General features: G+C 44.5%; 1 protein-coding gene across 2 annotated transcripts; it reads left to right on the forward strand.

Annotated features, from left to right (window-relative positions):
* Positions 1-56: 56 nt before the first annotated feature.
* Positions 57-13904, forward strand: cnr2 (cannabinoid receptor 2). 2 transcript variants are annotated; one of them, XM_038800765.1, is made up of 2 exons: positions 57-369; positions 11380-13904. In XM_038800765.1, the coding sequence occupies exon 2, from the start codon at positions 11526-11528 to the stop codon at positions 12645-12647; it is 1122 nt and encodes a 373-aa protein (XP_038656693.1). In that variant the 5' UTR covers positions 57-369; positions 11380-11525; the 3' UTR covers positions 12648-13904. The 2 variants fall into 2 exon arrangements, with proteins under 2 accessions (XP_038656693.1, XP_038656700.1); XM_038800772.1 differs by lacking the exon at positions 57-369 and adding an exon at positions 702-852.
* The last annotated feature ends 8333 nt before the right edge of the window (positions 13905-22237 follow it).

Below are 22237 nucleotides of genomic sequence, written 5' to 3' on the forward strand. Positions count from 1 at the left end.
ACGAGGGTTGTTGATAAGCGGCTTGTTCAAGGGGTTTCTCGGCGGGTCCTGCAAGATGTGAAGGTCCAGTTGCTGTCTTGCTGACAAGTTGTCAGAGAGCAAAGCGGATGCCCAACAGGATCTGCGGTGGGTGGTGAAACACTCTGTGGGGGAAGCGCAAAGTGACAGATGACCAGACGTGACACAGCGGCTACAGGGCGGCTCAGGAACACGGCGCTGGGCAACGGGGCTCTCACATCTCGTCCTGTTTTGCCAGGGAGAGATTTCATGGTATTTTCGCAGTTGGACCAGTCAGAGCCAGACACCAGGAAGCGAACAGGAGAGCCACTTCCCTTGCAAGTGTCTCTGAGCACCTCGGGGTGAATTAAGGTAATAAATATCCATTATTCCAACTTTCCACCTGGAGCTGTCCCGACTCTGACCTTGTAAATAGATATTCCCACCCAGAAAAGTAACAATCTGGCTTTGCACTTATGTATAAAATTTAAGAAGATAGGCTAGTAAGGAATATTTCCGTTTGTACAGTAAGACACATTTAGTTAGTGAGCAGGACCTTGTTTGAAATTCCCTACCTCTGACTAAGGGGGGTTGACAATAATTTACGATTGACACGCTGAATTGTAGAAACAGTCTTGATTTCTGATTGTAATCCTTGTGCTTTGGTCGATCGCTTGCCTCCACCGCGCAGTGTGTAACGGCATCAGAAAGTTGAGAGGTTGAGACTCTCGCCTCACTTGTGTAGGAGTCTAGCGGATGGTCAGACGTGAGGAAGGAGATTCCTGCAGGTCACGGCTCGGGCGGCTGAATCCTGGCTTCATTTCACACCAGGAACCCCAATCCAAGTGCTTCAGGGTAAGGAGATTTCCACTATTTCGTGCATTCAACTGACTGGAACAGACTGCAGTCCAGGGCGAGGACAGCTCCGGCTGCAGGAATGCCTCAAATCCAAACAGTCCGCTGGAAGAATTGATATTTTTTTAAGTCAGCTTTTGTTTTCCCTTTGTCATTTCACTCAATTTCGTTTCTTGATATTGGCGGGAAGGAGGTAGAATGGGAGATGGCGGAGGTGTGGCTGGATTGGAAAGAGTGATAGAAAGGTTTGAGGATGTGGGGAACTGATGGAACCTCACAGTGCCAAAGGTGGCCATCTGGCCCGTCTCGTCTGTGCTGGCTCTTTGGTGGAGCTGTGTGATTCTGACCCAGCCTCCAGCTGTTCTGCCGAGAACAAGTTAGTAACAGACTGAGCAATGTGTTTCTTGTGAATAATACAACAGGACGACTTCAACATGGTTGGTGATGGAGCTCGCTCCATGTAATTGTGCAGACAAACCTCTGTTGTCGATAGCGACGCAGTGTGGGCGGATTACATATCAGTACAGCTTGAAATAGCGCCGTTTAAAGGGGAAATGATCCAAAAGAAGTTTGAAAACGACACATATTAGCTTGATAAAGGAACGCTGAAAAAGGCACTCCTTCCCCCCAATGGAATAATGCTATTTGAATGCAAACAATATCATCATCTTGTGTTTATATCAACGCAAAGTATTACTCCCCAAAGTGAAAACCCCCCTTTGGGACGGCAGGAATTGCAGTGCAGAAATATTCAGAACACACGCTTTTCAGGGAGATAGTGAATAACTCCTGTCGGCTCATGTCCTTAGTTTCAAATCAATAAAAAGTGTGGTTAAGGGCGGGATTTGGGGTGAAATCTAGAGGGTTGATTGACATCAAAGAGGATGCCGTGAAGTCACAAATCACGAAGTTACAAAGAGCTAAAGCAAAAGGCAATGGATTTCAACATTCCTGCCCCGGTACTGGGACACGGTTGTGTGAGAAAGGCAGTGTCTGTATGCTTGCTCAGCGTGACGGGAGAGGTCCTCTTAACCCAGCCAGGATTGAACTGGAACAAGGAGATGGAAAAGTGACACCTTTAGTTTGAGAATCTTGCGCGGTCTGTGATTATGAAAGCAATGCTAAAACAACCTCCTTGTAACGTTTCCCCAGGTTTAACCTTATTTGTTCTGGTATCTGTGTGTGCTGGGGAGGTGAGTTCAAGGATGGTCTCGGGACCATCTCCATGATATAATTCCATGTTCACACAATGGCTTGACCAAGGGAATTTTACAGTTTCCCCACCCCCATATTTCTCTGTGAAATATTCGGGGAGTTCTTTTCGGCAAGAAGACTCCAGATTTATTTGAGATTCCTACCATTACCAGAGCCAGCCCAATGATTTGGGTGTTGAGTTCTGATCACACCTGCGATTTATCGTGGTGCCAATATTTGCTCACTCACCTGATGAAGGAGCTACGCTCCGAAAGCTAGTGATTCCAAATAAACCTATGGGACTTTAACCTGGTGTTGTAAGGCTTCTTACTGTGCCCATCCCAGTCCAACACCAGCACCTCCACATTGTGGCTGCCAATGTATACTGTTCACCTTCTCCAAGATTATGGTGCAGGGAAGGCTGGATTCCCATGTGCGAGGAGTCCCCATATTGCCAGTGCAAATGGGGCTGCACATGTATCAATGAGACGAGGAGAGCAGCATGGGGGCGGGGATAGAAATCATGCATACATTTTCTTGTCAAAGTTCTAGCCAGTGTTGTGCTCTGAATTAGTCTACCACAGGGCTAGGTGATGTACATTAAGGATCTAGATGGGGATGGTATGATCAGTAAGTTTGCAGATGACACAAAAATTGGTAGTTTGGTAAACAGTGAGGAGGAAAGCCTTAGATTATATGGCAATATAGATGGTCTGGTTAGATGGGTAGAACAGTGACAAATGGAATTTAACTCTGAAAAGTGTGAAGTAATGCATTTTAGGAGGACTAACAAGGCAAGGGAATACACTATGAACAAGAAAACTAGGAAGTACCGTGGAGCCTTGGGGTGCATGTCCATAGGTCCCTGAAGGCAGGAGGACAGGTAGATAAGATGGTTAAAAATGTGGGATACTTGCCTGTATAAGGCAAGGCATGGAATATTAGAGTAGGGAAGTTATGATGGAGCTGTATAAAATGCTTGTTAGGCCACAGCTAGAGTGCGGTGTGCAGTTCTGGTCACCACATTATAGGAAGGAAGTGATTGTACTGGTGAGGGTGCAAAGGAAATTCACCAGGATGTTTCCGGGGCTGGAGCGTTTCAGCTATGAAGAGAGGCTGATTAGGCTGAGTTTGTTTCACCCAGAGGGTGGTTAGAGTTTGCAATGCAGGTCCTAAGAGGGTGATGGAGGCAAGTTCAATTGAGGGATTCAAAAGGGATTGGATTGCTATTTGAAAAGAAAGAATGTAAAAGCTTCAGGGATAAGGCACTGCTGCCTCACATAGTCGGGGACCCGGGTTCAATTCCGGCCTTGGGTGGCTGTCTGTGTGGAGTTTGCGCATTCTCTCCGTGTCTGCACGGGTTTCCTCTGGATGTTCCAGCTTCGTCCCATAGTCCAAAGATATGCATTTTAGGTGGATTGGCTATGCTAAATTGCTCTTCAGTGACCAAAGGTGTGCAGCTTAGGTGTGGTTCTGGGGATAGGGCAGAGCAGTGAGCCTATGTAGCGTTCGCATTCAGAGGGCCAGTACAGAATGGGCTGAATGGCCTCCTTTTGCACTGTAGGGATTGCATGATTCTATGTCCAAGTGCAGCAAGGCCCAGACAATAACCAGGCTTGGGCTGAGAAGTCGCAAGTAACATTCGCACACACAAGTGTCAGACAATGACCATCCCCAGTAAGAGAAAATCTTTAACCATTGAAATGTCCCCAAATATTGGCATCCTGGGGTTACCATTGACCAGAAACTGAAATGGACTAGCCATATAAACAACATGGCTACAAGAGCAGGTCACAGGCTAGGAATCCTGCAGCAAGTACCTGACCTCCTGATTCCCCAAAGCCTGTGCACAATCTGCAAGGTACAAGTCAGGAGTGTGATAGAATACTCTCCAGGATGAGTGCAGCTCCAACAATATTCAAGAAACTTGACACCATCCAAGACAAAGCAGGCCACTTGTTTGGCATCCATCCATACATATTCACTCCCACCACCACCGATGCACAGTGATAAACAGTGTATACCATCTATAAGATGCACTGCAGAAACTCACCAAGGCTCCTTAGGAAGCACCTTCCAAACCCACCACCACTGCCATCTAGAATGAAAGGGCAGCAGACCTACGGGAACACCACCATCTGGAAGTTCCCACCCAAGTCACTCACCACCCTGATTTGGAAATTTATCACCATTTCATCACTGTCGCTGGGTCAAAATCCTGCAACTCCCTCCCTAATAGCACTGTGGGTGTACCTGCACTGCAGCAGTTCAAGAAGGCAGCTAACCACCATCTTCTCAAGGGCAATTAAGGATGGGAGATAAATGCTGCTTAGTCAGCGGCACCCACATCCCATGAATGAATAAAAAATACTACAAGCCATGAGAGAGTTTTTCCCTGACCACCGTTGATCTCTTTATGCTGGCTGTTGATGCCACTCTGTTGAATGCCGCCTGGTGTCAAGGGCTGTTGCTTTCACCTTATCTTCAGAATTGAATTATTGTGCCCATGTCTAGACAGAGGGTATACTGAGGTTGAGAGCATGATCCTGGCAGAACCCAAACCAAGCACTGATAAATAGGTTATTGGTGAGTAAGTGTAATTTGATGACACAATAGAGACTCGTTCCATCACTTTACTAATGTTTGGGAATGGGTTAAAAGGGCTTTTTTCTGCTTTTTGTGGACAGGACGAGGGAATTTTCCACTTTGGCAAGTGGATGACAAAGTTAGAGCTGGACTGAACTTCGTTAGAGGTGTGGCTAGTTCTGGAGCATAGATTTTAAGCACTACAGCTGGGGTATTATTGAGGACCATAACCTTTACAGTGTACAGTGCAGTCAGCTGTTTCTGGATGTCATACGGATTGAATCAAATTGTCTGAATACTGGCAACCATGATGGTGCAGACCTCAGGAGGGGACTGAGAAGGGTCACTACTTTGTACTTCTGGCTGAATATGTTTGCAAACGCTTTAGCATTGCCTTTTGCACTCATGTGCTGGGCCCCACCGTTGATAACAATGAAGATGGATATTGATAGTGACTCCTTCTTTGCTCATTAGACATTTAATTGTCAATTACCTTTTCTGACTGAATGTGCAGGATTGCAGAGCTTAGACGTGATCCATTGGTTGTGGCATCACTTAGCTCTGTCTACAGCAGGTTGTTTTTGCTGTTTAGCAGTCATGTAGCTCAGTATTACGATTTCGCCAGGTTAACAAATAATATTTAGATGCACCTAATTTGCTCCTGATATGATGACAAGAATATGTCTGGAAAATGCAGCCCAAATTTCTAAATTCTTTGTAGATTAACTGTAGCATGCTGACTTTCTCTCCAACTATATGGAAGAAGGATGAAAACCACATTGTAACACAGATATATCACAAAAATTGGATAACTTTCTCTATTACCAGCAGAGTAGTAAGTTTTGTACATTATGATGAGAGGTCTTCCTGCATATTAGAGGGTAGCTAATGTAACTGCACTATTTAAAAAGGGAGGTAGAGAGGAAAAAAGGAATTATAGACCAGTAAGCCTGACATCGATAGTGGGAAAATTTCTAGAATCCATTATCAAAGATTTTATAGCAATCCACTTAGAAAACAGCAGCAGCATCAGACAGAGACAGCATGGATTTATGAAAGGAAAATCACGCTTGGCTGAAATTCTTCGAGGGTGTAACTAGTAAAGTTGATGAGGGGGGAGCCAGTGGATGTGGTAGATTTGGACTTTCAGAAGACTTTCGACGAAGTCTCACATAAGAGATTAGTGTGTAAAATTAAAGCGCATGGGATCAGGGGTAGTGTATTGAGGTGAGAGAAAACTGGTTTGCAGACAGGAAACAAAGAGTAGGAATTAACAGGTCTTTTTCCAATGGCAGTGACTAGTGGGGTACCGCAGGTATCAGTGCTAGGACTCCAGCTATTCACAATATATATTAATGGTTTAGATAAAAGAACAAAACTTAACATCTCCAAATTTGCAGATGACATCAAGTTGGGTGAAAGGGTGAGGAAGATGCAGAGATCCTTCAGTGTGATTTGGACAAGTTGAGTGAATGGCAAATGAAAAGCAGATACAGTGTAATTTGGAGAAATGTGAGGTCATCCACTTTGGTAGCAAAACTGAGAAGGCAGCCTATTATCTGAAAGACCGTAAATTAGGAGAGGGGAATGTGCAATGAGACCTGGGTGCTCTCATATGCCAGTCGCTGAAGGTGAGCATGCAAGTACATTAGGCAATAAAGAAGGCAAATGGTATGTTGGCCTTCATAGCGAGAGGAGCAGGGATGTCTTGCTGCAATTACACATGGCCTTGGTGAGGCCACAGCTGGAATACTGTGTGCAGTTTTGGTCTCCTTATCTTGCTCTAGAGGTTTATCAGACTGATCCCTGGGATGGCGGGACTGACGTATGAGGAGAAATTGAATTGGTTAGCAATGTAGTCGCTGGAGTTCAGAAGAATGACGGGCTCCATTGTGTTATAGTGTTTAGCACTGCTGCCTCACATGCCAGGGACTCGGGTTCAATTCTGGCCTTGGGCGACTGTGTGGAGTTTTATATTCTCCCAGTGTATACCCATATCAAAATGCCCCTTAGTGTCCAACAATCTGCAGGTTAGGTTACAGGGATAGGGTGGGGTGGATGTGGGAGGGGAAAGGGTAGGATGCTCTTTCAGAGGGTTGGTGCATATCGATGAGCTGAATGGCCTCCTTCTGCACTGTAGCAATTCTATGATTCTATTTTTTCTCATAGAAACCAATTAAATTCTAACAGAACTAGACAGGGTAGATGCAGGAAGGATGGTCCCAATGGTTGGTGTGTTCAGAACCAGGGGTTACAGTCTGAGGCTATGGGGAAGATCATTTAGGCCAGAGATGAGGAGAAATTTCTTCACCCAGAGAGTGGTCGGCCTGTGGAATTTGTTATCAGAGGAAGTAGTTGAGGCCAAAAAGTTAACATTACTGTAAATACTTCTGTCTGCATCAATGGGACCAAGGTGAAGATGGTTGACAGCTTCAAATTGTGCACATACCAAAAACCTGTCCTGGTCCACCCATGTTAACGCTACCACCAAGAAAGCACAACAGCGCCTTTACTTCCTCACGAAATTAAGGAAATTTGGCATGTCCACACTGACTCTTACCAACCTTTACAGATACATCATAGAAAGCATCTATCGGGCTGCATCACAGCCTGGTATGGCAACTGCTTGGCCCAAGACTGCAAGAAACTTCAGAGAGTCGTGAACACAGCCCAGTCCATCACATGACCCGCCTCCCATCGATTGACTCTGTCTACACGTCTCGCTGCCTTGGGAAAGCGGGCAGCATAATCAAAGACCCCTCCCACCCAGCTTACTCACTCTTCCAACTTCTTCCATTGGGCAGGAGATAGAAAAGTCTGAGAACACGCACAAACAGATTCAAAAACAGCTTCTTCCCCGCTGTTACCAGACTCATAACGACCTTTTTACGGACTGACCTGATTAATACTACACTCCTGTATGCCTCACTCAATGCCGGTGTCTATGTATTTACATTGTGTACCTTGCGTTGCCCTAAAATGCATTTATTTTATTTTCATGTACTAAATGAGCTGCTCGCAGAAAAATACTTTTCACTGTACCTCGGTATGCATGACAATAAACAAATCCAAGCCAATCCAATCCAATTTAGGGCGAAGAGGATCAAAGGATATGGGGAGAAAGCAGGAATAGGCTGTTGAGTTGGATGATCAGCCATGATCGTAATGAATGGCGGAGCAGGCTCGAAGGGCTGAATGGCCTCCTCCTGCTCCTATTTTCTACTTTTCACTGTTTCTTTGTCAGAATATTGTACATCAGAATGTTAGGGATAAAATATAAAAATCTAAATACTGGAAATGTGAAATAAACCAGAAAGCATTGGAAATAGCATGCCAACCAACCTCTGTAAAATAAAAACAGTTTCCCTGCTTTGTCCTCAAGTTGACCTTTCTGCTATGGAGGAACATTCCCCCTTTATGTTATTTTTTCTGAATTAGCAAGACATTTGTGCTGTGGAGTGCCCTAACTAATTTAATCAGGCTTTTAGAGTTGGAGACCTTATCAATCTAGACTCTTGGAGATTAATTGACAATGTGCCCCATAATCCACCAGTACTTCAGTTAAGCTTTAATTCAGTTTTACCATTTATCTTGAGAGCCTGTCATCTTGCATTTTATGGAAACTTTAGGTGAACATGTTTTCAGCTTTTGGATTGTCGCTCATCATACAGAGAGTCCTCAAACTCAATTCAGAACTAGGAATTAAATAATTAACAAATATTGTAGTGATGATCTCTATAGTTTGGTAACATCTGAAGAATGTTATGTTAAGAAGTTGCCTCCATGCCTGCAGTCCAATTACAAATGAAGGGCCTGTTTCCGAGGTAGGAGGCCCAATCAGAGGGCCTGAAGCAATGGACTGCTGGCAACCTCAGAGTTAGGCACTGCTGTTGTACCGAGGCGACAGTGAGGACACCTCAAGATGGAAGTGCTCTCTGAAGATTTCCACAAATTAAAAAAAAAATCAAAAATAGCCAAAGCTGTCAGGCTATCACTGTGGATGATTGACCCCTGCAGACGATGGCTGGTGGTGGTAGCATTGGCCTTCTGATCCCCTTTTGTGATGGTCAAGTTGATAGGGGGTGACCTCGGTCTCCCTGTTATCCACAGGCTGTCATACCACAGAATCCCTACAGTGCAGAAGGAGGCCATTCGGCCCATCATGAGTCTGCACTGACCCTCTAAAGGAGCACCCTACCTAACCCACTTCCCTGGCCCTATTCCAGATGGCTGCCTCCAGGAATCTGCTGGGCTTCAGCCGTCCAGTGTTGAGAAAGTCTCAGCAGTGGCAGCATCTTGATCTCAATTAGTCTTTAAAGTGGTCTAATGGTTACGCACCACTGCTGGGTTTGAGCCAGTACCACAACGACCCCTTCTCAGGCAAGATCGCTCAAAGAGAGAAATGCATTAGGGAGCCGACCTGATGCACTATCTTTAAATTTGATTCCTGATCCTGCCTCCTGGGGACGGAGAAGATTAGCTAAATGTTTTCCCCAACACATTAACGACCCAAATCTTTCCTTTCTTTTTACACCTGTATATTTTCAGGACTATGTCACCTGAGCACTATTTCTCGGTTGACTTAAATTAGTTGTTTAAATCAAGCAGATAAAGATTATTATTATTATAGATAGAAAAGATCAGAATTATGAATTTGTCTCAATTCTATAGTTTATTATCTGTAAATTATTAATCTGTGAACAATTTGCCTAGTTCAATATACACGCAGGAACGTTCCTTGTGGAAATATACAAGAAAAACTGTTTGGAATCAGAGGGTAAAATATTTCCATGGTGAGGTTGATCCAATACTACATTTTGTATAGAGATCCACTTAATAACTACCCTCCCACTTCACCCTTTTAGTATTTTGTTTACCACACATTTAGATAGAACCTTATGCTGTTGACTATTGCGTGCTATTGTTTTACTTTTTAATCATCACTTATATTGTATGCAACTAGGGCAGTGGTGCGAACATGTGGAAAATATTATTTGATAAAACATACATATCACATGTTAGGATCTCTTAACAATGTATGATGAATAGGGACCATGCGAAGTTGGAGGAGTCACAAAGGAGTACAAATACCCTTCAATTTTACTGCACAATCTGGAACTTCTTGAAAAACAATGAACAATAGAGGAATACTCACAAAAACATTTAGGATGGAAACTATATCTCCATATCATTTAAAATAGAGTGTTGTGAGTGTTCCTTCTGAGCAAGCTGACTGTCACTAAGATATTAGCCAAACAATCAGCCCGTGAAATAGGCCTTGCTTTGTTCATATTTCTGGGCACAGTTAGGTCTTGCAACACCAGGTAGGTACCTCTTCACTCACCCGAGGAAGGAGCTATGCTCTGAAATCTGGTGATTCCAAATAAACCTGTTGGACTTTAAACTGGTGTTGTAAGACTTCTTACTGTGCCCACCCCAGTCCAACACCGGCTTCTCCGCATCATATTTTTGGGGGCAAGGGGGAATTCAACAAAAGCTACTTTGTAAATATATTTATTAACTTTATGTAGTTTTAAATGGCCTGACTTGACACTTCATCTACCGGATTAATTTTCATTTCAGAAATAATTCAATTTCTGACCTTTCATAGACAGTATGTTATATTGTTGCTTTACAAGCATTATCTATGGAGGAAATTAGGAAATGCTTCTTATAGACGTTGTACTTCATTAACAAAAACACTTTGCTCTGGAATTGTCCTGTGGTTCAGTCATGTTACTGTATAACCTTTAGTAGTATAGATGATATGTGAGAATAACCGATTATTAGGCAGCACACCCAAATCAATATTAAATTTGTTCTTACTACTGTGTACCAGTAAGTATACCTTGACATTCCAAGGTAGAGAGGCAGATAGCAAAACAATAGAGCATAGAAAGAGGGATCTGAGGAACCAATTGCTACAACAGCAAGAGAGCTGTGATTGAAAATTATTTGATATCTTCAGTGAGGCCTAAATTATTGCTTGTCAAAACCACCTTGCAAATCTCTACCCCGCCCACCCTTTATTAATGTTAAGTCTTTTTGTTCCTCTTTGTATAAAGCACCAGGTGGGAAACGTAAATCAATAAACTAATAGCAGTAGTAGATGTCACATTATTGTTCATTGTTTTCAAAAAGGCAAAAACCTCAACACTTGAATCGTAGTAAAAGTGGCAAAAAAAATCACTTAATAAGATGAGCTAAGTTTTTGCACGAGAAGCATTCTTTTGACATTTCAAATTTTTCTAATACCAGGGCAGCACGGTGGCACAGTGGTTAGCATTGCTGCCTCACGGCGCCGAGGTCCCAAGTTCGATCCCGGCTCTGGGTCACTGTCCGTGTGGAGTTTGCACATTCTCCCCGTGTTAGCGTGGGATTCACCCCCACAACCCAAGGATGTGCAGGGTAGGTGGATTGGCCATGCTAAATTGCCCCTTAATTGGAAAAAATGAATTGGGTACTCTAAAATTTTAAAAAAACAACATTTTTCTAATACCTATTTTAAAGTTCCATCTAAATCCTATCAAAGGGCTGAAAGTCTGAGATGTCAGTTATTTCTCTGAAAAATTACTGTTGGGATGAAAAGGGTGCTTCACTCACTTTCTTGAGTCCTGGATATCAAAACTGCAATATAAAAGATTATACTGACTCAATGTCTCTTCAATAACTACTAATATCAGAACATTAGAAATGTTATCAGATTGAAATATCTTTACCATTTTAATTATTTTCTATTTTTCCTAGGTATAAAGTGGTAGTCCACACTGAAAAGATTAAGAAACTTTGAAAATTCAGCATTTACATCCATCCTAAATGATTCTCAACGCTACTAAATCGCAATAATAGACAATCGTTGAGAAGTAACATTTTAAAGAAAATCTGCTTCTAAAATGGATATAAATAGTTCCGTTCTGTTTAATTCAACTACAACGACAACAGTTTCTTATGATGCAACGACGGAAAAGGCATGCGAACTTATGGATATGAAATGCTTCATGATTCTTACAAATGGCCAAAGTATAGCTATTGCTGCATTATGTTTAACAGTAGGACCATTTACTGTTTTGGCAAACATTTTAGTTTTATACATCGTCTTCTTTACCCCACAACTCCGATGTCGACCTTCTTACCTGTTTATAACTAGCCTCGCATTTGCTGATCTCTGCGCAAGCATCAATTTTGTGTACAGTTTTGTCAGCTTCCACGTTTTCAGGCAGCGCGATGAAGATTACGTCTTCCTATTCAAACTTGGAGGTGTCATTGCATCTTTCTCAGCTTCTGTGGGCAGTTTGTTGCTCACTGCCATTGACAGATACATATGCATTCATAAGCCTTCTGAATACAGGACAATTTTAACAAGGAGAAAAGCAGTGACCTGCCTCCTATTCACGTGGTCAGTTGCTGTTTTTATCGCTTTTCTTCCTTTGATGGGATGGAATTGCATTAAGTCCAAGGACCATTGCTGTGAGCTATTTCCTCTGGTGGATAAAAGCTATTTAGCTTGCTGGATTATTTTAATAACTTTCCTGTTAGTTTTCATAATTTATGCCTACATACATATTTTGTGGAAAGCCCATGCTCATTCAGTCTACATGGAGAAACAGAAAGAAGGAAGGAAAGGACAAGTAAAAATTGGGCACAGACGCATGGACATTAAACTTGCCAAAACACTGGGCTTAATATTAGTAATTCTGATTGTTTGTTGGTCTCCAGTGTTGACTCTGATGATATATGATCTATTTGCCAAGGTAGACAAAGACACCAAAAAGGTATTTGCTTTTTTCTGCATGCTGTGTTGGTTAAATTCTACTGTGAATCCCGTTATTTATGCCCTTAGAAGCAGAGATATGCGCAATGTATTATTAAGTATCTTGCCTAGGTACAAGAGACAGCTACCATCTTTGGAGGGTAGCACAGAGTCAGATGGCCACTTTAAAAACAACAATACGATTACGACCATCTCTTCATCAGCTGGACAATGCAACGTTGTCAATTCCGAGAATTGTCTCTAACTTGATCAAGGCATTGATCAGCTGGATATTAAACGTTCAAACATCCCTTTGAAAAAGAAAATGAGCAGTCAAACCAATGTCATTCATTGGGAACATTATTACTGGGGAATTACTTTAAAAAACTCTTTGTCAGGCATGGAGTGATCCCATTAGACCTAAAGAGGGCACCTCTATCTGCTGATGAATAGAATATTTCATATTGATCGCTATGCTTCAGATAGTTTACAGAATTCAAGCATCCTCCATGTCAACTTTTCTGAAAATTTCAGTGTAAAATTCATTAACATTTCAAACATGAGCAACTCCTTTTTGCATACATTGCCAAACATAGTGTCATAAATGTATGACCATGGTTTATGAATTTTGCTATGGATCTTCAATATGTAGCATTATGACAACAAACAGATACCTTTATGCAAAGTTACTGTGGTAAGAAACCTGGAAAATATACATTGCCAGAAAGAGGGAAAAGGCTTAAAGAGAGGAAATTCCACTAATATTTTATAGGAATCATAGTTCACACTTTAAAAGTAGCAATCTAATTGCAGTTAACAAATTAACACCACGCTGAAGCAAAAAGCAAATACCAATGTCAAAACATTCCCTTTGGTTTTCAGTATTTATTACTTGTAATGTTATGAGAAAGAATTTTAACTGTGTATTTTTGTAAATATTAGAAGCTTTGCTCTTAGGTATAAGGACTGGTACAAGAAAAAAAATCGCAATTTAGCTTTCAGGATTCTTGCTTCATTCTATGTATTGCTACCCATACCCAATCTATTGAGTAGTTCAGTGTGTTGACAGCAGTGACAACACCTTTAGCATTGAATTTGCAGACTCCACTGGCAATTGGACAGATAACCCGTTATCTTTGGCCATTGGACTTTGCTCTGCTATCTTTACCCTTCCATTCATACTGAGGTTGTTAAGACTGAGCAACACTTATTTCCTCATTATTGATAATCAGCATGTGCTATTAAAGGAAATTATGAAATTAAAATGCAGCAATTGCATCGCTGTAGATTGTTCGCTGACTCCATTTTAGTGTGCAACCCAGAAATTACGTATTAATGGAGATTAAGTGAATTAGTTTGTGTGTTCCAGGCAATGAGTGTGTTATTTTGTTCTGATGGCAATTGGAATTAAAGTCATGTTCTGTCCAAATATTTACTGCTAAAAGGGAAGGAATACTTTTGAATGGACAGTCTATAATTGTATATATTCATTAAACTATAGTTGTATGACAGAATAATACAACATGGATTGTGTCTGCAGTTTTCTATGGAGCTTATCTGTAGACTTTGTTGCAACATTTTGAGGATACACTCGCAGACTGTGGAGTAGAAATTTGCTTTGGACGGTAGCACAAATGGTCCATATTATATCGTATGTTAGTCCATTATACATTAACTTCAATGGAACTGAATATTAGGTGAGCTACATAAAAGATGGCAAGGTACAATACTGTCCATTTAGGGCTCCTGCCTAAAACAATCTCCTATTTTGGATGTTTCCCTGCAATGGTAATTTCAAACCTGAATCAATCAGCTTTAGAGAATTGTTATGGCTGCCTGATATATTTAAACACCCTTCTTGTTATTAAATGACTATAACGCATTTTAAACTAATTTCAGAAATTTCAGACAGTTTTTGAATATATGTACAGTGTAAGCATATATATAGGACAACAGCTATATGTGGAACCTACAATGTCTCATGAGGATTGATTGGCAATAGATAAGCAACATTTTGTTATGGGAATGGATGAATTTTCAATTGCGAGGCATTGGTGTGACCTGGCTGTGCAACACCCCCTAAACCAGCACCTCTCGATCTGAAACCCACTCTGACACAGTGACAAGGCGTCAGCATGAAGTTCTGCTGCTTCAATTGTTAAGGCACCCCAATAATGCCATAATCTGTGTGGAAGCCTGTTCCTATTATGCAAATGTCCTTTTTCCTGGGATTTCGACCAGATTCTTGCCAGGGCTGACAGCCCCGGTGGAAGGTCTAGCACAAGCACTGAAGCACAATTTCTGGGTTCCAATATCTGGAAAGAACTTCAAAGTTTAGTGAAACTGGACTCATAAATTAACATTAAGATGCGACATAAAATCTTTGTGAGGATTTTGAAACATATTCATTTCACATTATTGCACACATTGGGCAGAATCTTACCAGAATTTAGCAAAGTGTCAGGCTCAGACTGAAAACCGACGTGTAACTCTCCAGCTGCGCAGGCCAGATTTCTCTCCAAATATTGAGCCTCTCTGAAGAAAAAAATAGATTGGAAATAGTTTATGCCATCACTCTGGTGTGCAGGGCCTCATAGAGCAAGCAGCCGGCTCCACAGAGATTGCAGCGCCATCTTTAAAGGGTGTCCTGATCAACAAACAGCCCCAGCCCCCACAGCGGAGGTATCAAGCGCTCTCCCCTGACAATCAATGATGACATTCCCTGCACCCCTCCCCCCCCGCCCCCCAGCATTCATCGGCGGAATTCACCTCCTTGTCATAGAATTTACAATGTAGAAGGAGGCCATTCAGCCCATCGAGTCTGCACCGGCTCTTGGAAAGAGCACCCTACCCAAGGTCAACAACTCCACCCTATCCCCATAACCCAGTAACCCCACCCAACACTAAGGGCAATTTTGGACACTAAGGGCAATTTATCATGGCCAATCCACCTAACCTGCACATCTTTGGACTGTGGGAGGAAACCGGAGAACCCGGAGGAAACCCACGCACACAGGGGGAGGATGTGCAGACTCCGCACAGACAGTGACCCAAGCCGGAATCGAACTTGGGACCCTGGAGCTGTGAAGCGATTGTGCTATCCACAATGCTACCGTGCTGCCCCGTGCTGCTCCTCCCTCGTCCTTCATCGCTGGCAGTTCCCCCCCCCCCCCCCCATCTCCACAACCACCCACCTCAGTCCACTCTCTCTCCCGCTCCCCACACATATATAAACCCACACCCAAATGAGGCTCCCACTAGGGCCTGCTCCTGGCACTGCCCTTGGCACAGGTTGGCACTTCCAAATTGGCACTGTGCCAACCTGACAGTGCCAAGCTGGCAGTGCCAACTTGTGCCAGGGCACTTTCTGGTCAAGTCCCTCTCCCCCCAAGGGCTATACATACCTCTGTGCCCTGGAGGGATCCCTACAACTGCTTCTCATTTGGCCAAATTTATTGTAAACCTCGCCGATGTGACATCACGTCCGCAAGGCATGAATATTTAGTGGGGGGAATCATGTAGCAGAGGACTCATTAACAATACTTAAATACATGGAAATCAATTTAAATAAGGTTTACACCCTTTGGTGGGGAGAGAATCATAATTTCCGATTCCCGTGGGATTTTCCACCCAAGTCGTCAATCCCGCCCACGGCTACTGCGGGCTCAAAATCACCCCAAACGGAATTCACTTGAAAGAATATTCACTTGTCACTGAATTAAGTTTTTATTCTTTCCTTGCACAATTTGAAAGATCTAATATTCAAAATAATAAGCTGAAAATTCATGCGTCGAATTGGCGGGGAGGTGGTGGTGTAGGGGTATTGTTGCTGGACTAGTAACCCAGAGACCCAGTATAATGATCCAGGGACCCAGGTTTGAATCCCACCACGGCAGGTGATGGAATTTAAACTCAATAAAATATCTGGAATTTTAAAAAGTCTAATGATGACCGTGAAACCACTGTTGATTGTCATAAAAACCTGTCCGGTTCATTAATGTTCTTCAGGGAAGGAAACCTGCCATGCTTACCTGGTCTGGCCTACATGTGACTCCAGACCCACAGCAATGCAGTAGACTCTTAACTACCCCCTCAAGGGCAATTAGGAAGGACCATGAACAAATTAAAAAAAACAGAGTTTGAGATTTTTGAGCTTACGTTTCCTACTGTCCTGTATGTTTATTATTAGCCTAGGTTTGTTGGAAATCAAACATCTCTTGTGGTTTAAGTTGTTTGCAGCTGTCTACATCAGCAGCTTTTGAGCCAAAGGTGGTGAGTTGTCTGAAAGGGTTTCTGTGAAGGCACCGATTGCCATATTGATCTCTGGAAAAGTTCACACCAAAACAAGCGTCACATGGTTTTCTTAGAATGCTTAGCGTTCAACAATGCTAAATATATCCAGGCAGAAACAATATCGCCGTTCCACCACTTGCTTAATTTCACAATTTACAAACCTGACATGCAAATTATTCTGCCAATTTGATATTTGTCCTTTAAGATCTCTATGCAGAGTTTTTTCTTAATTCTGAGACACTACACCATGAAAATCATATAATGGGTTTTGGTTTGGGCCAGGGTTTAGAGAACCCCAAAGTGAATCATGGAGTTAACCTGACCCACAACTTTTAATAGATTGTGGTATGGGGAGCACACGGCCCACGCTACAGGTGTGGTACAGCAGAAATGGGAAAGTATTTTTTAAAGCAAAACAATGTTTATTCTATGAACTCAAGTTAACCTTTTTAAAACATACAGTGAACATCGTAGCAGCCATCAATTCAAATACAACCCCCAAAGAATACAACACTAAGTAATCCTTAATAACTTCCCAAACAACATCCAGAAGACAAAAGAAACACCTTTTAACTGAAGCACATTAGGTTTACATTCACTCCTGAGAACATTTATAATTCTGAATTCACCAAATGATCAAGAGATAGTCTTTTCATGGCAAAAAGATCAACAGTACACCTGTTCTGTCTGGCTTCAGCTCCAACACTGAAAAATAAACTAAAACACGCCCTGCGAGCAAACTGCCTGAAATGAAAGTAAAAAGCTGCCAGACAGCCCAGCTCCACCCACACTCTGACATCACTGCAGTAATATGAGCAGCCAAACATTTCTTAAAGCGACATTCTCATGACAGTTTGAACTCTTTTTTTTGTGTTATACCATAAAATAGCAGTTCATATGAAATGAGTTCAGTGGAGCGGGTCAGGGATGAATAATTCTAAAGCTCTGCATTTCTCATTTAATTCTGTGGAAGTTAATGAGAGGATTCCCTCTGTTATAAACCTGCTATGAACGTCAGCACAATGGGTTTATGATGAGGACATGAATTGTGAAAATGTGTGTCACAAATAAAATTTTAGCATTATAATCAGTATAACTAGTATTATTTATGGGGCAGGAATCTCCGTTTCTGAGACTCATGGCTGGATTATCTGATTTTTGATTTATTGATTTGTTTATATTTATATATTTTTTAATTTAGAGTACCCAATTCACTTTTCCCAATTAAGGGCAATTTAGCGTGGCCAATTCACCTACACTACACATCTTTGGGCTGTGGGGGTGAAACACACGCAAACACGGGGAGAGGATTCTCCGATTTTGAGACTAAGCGGCGACGGCGACGTGGGAACCATAGCGTTTTCTCACAGAAAAAACAACGCAACAGCTGCACCCATTCAGCTCCTTTCAGGAGGCTGGCACCATCGCCAGGTGGAACGCAATCAATTCCATGCAAAACTGTGCTGGATTCGCCTGGTCTGTGATTAGTGCACATGAGGCTCGTGTGTCGCAGCAGCACATAAACAATCCATCCCCCCTTACACACCGTCCCAGTCCACAAGACAGCTGAAAGAAGAGCAGCGCCACGGTCCAGGGACGCTGAGCTGGAGACCCTCATGGGCGGTGTGGAGGAGAGACAGATGACCCTGCACCGCGGCCCGGGGGGAAGGCCGCCAGGTGCGTCGTTTGCCGTGCCTGGGCGCAAGTGGCAGAGGCGGTCAGTGCCGTGGGCAACGTCGCCCGGATTGGCATGCAGTACAGGAAGAAACTCCACGACCTCCTCAGGGTGGCCAGGGTGAGTGGGCTGCTCTGTACCCCTGGTACTACCCCTGCCCGCCCCACACACCCGTAACCTCCCCCCCCCGGGGGTCGGCCAAACCCCCACCCACCCAGCCCCACATGCCAGCACCATGCCAGTTGCCCTGGCTGGGTGCCCTGGTCACTGAGTCCAACATCTACCCAACCCCTGGGCTGCATGCGTCGGACCTTCCAAAGGTTTTGCTGTTTGTGTTCCACTGCCGACCCCTCCCCGTCCCCGCGTCCCCCGCCAGGAGAATGCCGCGCACAACCGGTGGGAATGGGAGAAGACCGGAGGGAAAACAACCAGAAATGCAACCCCTTACCATGCCTGAGCAGAGGGCACTCGACGTGGTCGGCGGCCTGTAGGAAAGGGAGGCCGCCGAGGCGGAGTTCAGCGTCGGGCGAGGAAGTGAGACCCTGCTTAGTTGCGAATCCCCATGATACATGTGCGGACACCCCCCCCTCACCTCACCCCCCTCACTCCATCTCCCCTCACTCCATCTCCCCTCACCCCCTCACCGCATCCCTCCCTCACCCAGTCCCCCCAAACCATTTCCCCCTCACCCCACACACCCTCACCACACACTCCCTACCCCCTCACCCCACACACCTTCATCCTCACCCCCGCACCCCACACTCCCCACTCCATCATCCCACCCCACTCACCTCATCCCCTCACCAGAAGCCCCTGACCCCACGCCAAAATCACCTCTCATCCCTTACCGCCACTCCCATCCACCGCACCCTCCACTCCCTCACCCTCTCACCCCATCCCCCTTCACCCCATCCCCTATCCCACATCACCCCACAACCCTCACCCCCCTCACCCCACACTCCCCACCCCATCCCCCCTACCCACCTCACCCCACCCCACCCAACCCCCCCTCACCTCTCACCCCACCCCCCTCACCCCATCTCCCCTCACCCCATTCCCTCTCATCCCATCCCCCTCACCCCATCCCCCCACCCCATCACCCCATCCCCCACCCTCCTCATCCCACACTCCCCGCAGCCCTACCTCCCCTCACCCCACCCACTCCCTCCTCAAATCACACCCCCATCCCCTCACCCCTTCCCCCATCCTCACTCACCCCAAACACCCCTCATCCCATCCCCCACCACCTCACCCCACGTCCCATCTCTCACCCCTCCACACCCCCATGCTCCATACCCCCTGTAGTGATCCTCGCCAGAGTGTGTACAGAAGGGGCTGATGGGAAATGGAAGTACCACCAGGGGGCAGCGCGGGGACATATAAGAAGGATGCCGAAGTCCCGCCCTCGCCCACTGGAACTGGAGAGTCAGGGAGGCAGGACGTGGAAGTGAGCTCAGGGCTGCAAGTCTTCTGGGCCTAGTTGCAGAGCATAGAAAAGCAGTATATTCACAAGTGCAATTCTGTAAGTAAAAGCCAGAGAAGTAATTTATTGTGGAGCACAATAAACCATCCTTCAACTTCTAAACGACTTCGAGCATTCTTTCAAGAAACATAACATGGTACAGGAGTGGCTTCTTTGAACAGAAGGAACCAGCGCTACCAGCAAAAGCAACAGGCCGGCCGCCTGACTGTGGAAGACTTCGCAGCCTCTCGACTCCAGACAACCTTCTGAAACAATGGATCAGACGCTACTTCCAGGGACAATGAGAACTACAGGTAATTTAAATTACAACTGGAAAATGTTTAAACAACAGTTTGAGATATACTTGTCAGCTCAGGACTTACATGCAGCCACCGATGACAGAAAAATTGGACTTTTACTCAGATCGGCAGGCCAGCAGGCGGTAGACATTTATAACTCTTTTACATATGCTGATACTGAAGATAAAACCAAGTATCAAGTGATAGTCGCGAAATTTGATGAACACTGTAAATCTCAATCCAATGAAATCATTGAAAGATTCACCCTGCATAACAGGTTCCAAAAAAACGGGGAGACTATCTCCCACTTTGTAACAGATCTACGCTTGCTAGCACAAGGCTGCAACTTCGGTGATTTAACAAACTCACTCATCAGAGATCAACTAATCTATGGTCTTGCCGACGGAAATCTAAAAGAATCACTAATACTGCAAAACGATTTAACACTTAAAACCACCATAGATAAATGCTTACTTCAGGAGCAGAAAAAGCAGCAGTTACTGGAGCTCTTTGACAGACATTCATTGCAAAATACTCACCACGAGGCAGATATAAAAATGGTGACCTCTCCTAACAGGCCGTCTCTTCCGCTCTCCGGCCCATCTGCGCATGCGCGTCATCCCGAAAGACGCGATCCCGGAAGTGATCGGTACGCGCATGCGCACTTCTCGCAATACCGTCCACGGAATGAAAATCGCACTGCGCATGCACTAACGCAATATACGCATGACGTCATGACGTGTCATTATTGTGGCTCCGCCCATTTAAAAGGGCAATGTCCTGCTCAAGGAAAAAGGTGCAGAAAGTGTTCAAAAATGAATCACTTCGCCTCCCAATGTCAGTCCACAGCCAAATATCACTCAACAATGCAAAGGCATGGAAACTTGAAGGTACGCACAGTTGATGTAATGGACACTTCGGCACCCAAAGACAATTTCTCCGACCACAAAGAATTCAACTCCTGGGAGAACACGTACAGCATTGGAATTATAAACGCCACAGCGGAACCACAGGAGCTGACGACAAAACCTCGACACGTGCATGCCATCGACTCCGCAAGCGAATGGAGTGCTACGGTGCAAGTCAATGACTTCCCCATCACGTTCAAGCTGGACACGGGAACCTCAGCAAACTTGATGACGATCAAAGATCTCGCATCTGTCCCAGGGACGCACGAGATGTTACCTGCCGCATGCAAGCTAACTGACTACAACGGAAACCTGATCACCTCAAAGGGATCCTGCCACCTACAAGTTGCCAACAAAACGGTCACAACAGGACTACGATTTGAAATTGTCGATGAAAAAAGATCCTCACTGCTAGGGGCTCAAGCAGGCAAGGATTTGCAGCTAATTCATGCACGCGGCTGCATCATCACGCATTGCCGATGACATACAGCTGCTATTCAGCGGGTACCCCAACGTCTTCTCGGGCATGGGTACGCTACCCTACAAATACAAAATCCTGCTCAAAGAGGATGCCATACCGGTCGTTCATGCCCCACGGAGGGTGCCGGCTCCATTGCGGGACAAGCTAAAAGCTGAATTCAACGTCTCTAAACTCAAGGCATCATCTCACGAGTCACACAGCCGACTGACTGGGTCAGCTCGCTGGTGTGTGTTAAGAAGCCGTCTGGTGAACTCCGGATCTGTTTAGATCCCAAAGACTTGAATAAGAACATTTGCAGGGAACACTACCCTATCCCCAAGCGAGAGGAGATAACGAGCGAAATGGCACAAGCTCGCATATTTACCAAGCTTGATGCCTCACAGGGCTTCTGGCAAATGCACCTCGATGAGTCCAGCCGCCTGCTGTGCACCTTCAACACGCCGTTTGGCAGGTACTGTTATAATCGGATGCCCTTCGGCATTATATCTGCATCCGAAATATTTCACAGAATAATGGAGCAGATGATAGAAGGCATTGAAGGCGTCCGTGTCTATGTGGATGACATCATAATATGGTCAACGACAGAGGAAGAACATATTGCGAGGGTGAAGCAAGTCTTCCAGCGGATCCACCACTTTGGACTGAAGCTCAACCAAGCCAAGTGCACCTTTGCACGGTCCTCTCTGATCTTCCTGGGTGACACAATATCAGAGCACAGGGTGAAGCCGGACGCTGAG

The sequence above is a fragment of the Scyliorhinus canicula genome, chromosome 1 (genome assembly GCF_902713615.1).
Source record: "Scyliorhinus canicula chromosome 1, sScyCan1.1, whole genome shotgun sequence".
Taxonomy (NCBI): Eukaryota; Metazoa; Chordata; class Chondrichthyes; order Carcharhiniformes; family Scyliorhinidae; genus Scyliorhinus; species Scyliorhinus canicula.

Coding starts and splice junctions, on each gene's coding strand:
- cnr2 (XM_038800765.1), top strand. CDS start 11,526: ATGGATATAAATAGTTCCGTTCTGTTTAATTCAACTACAACGACAACA.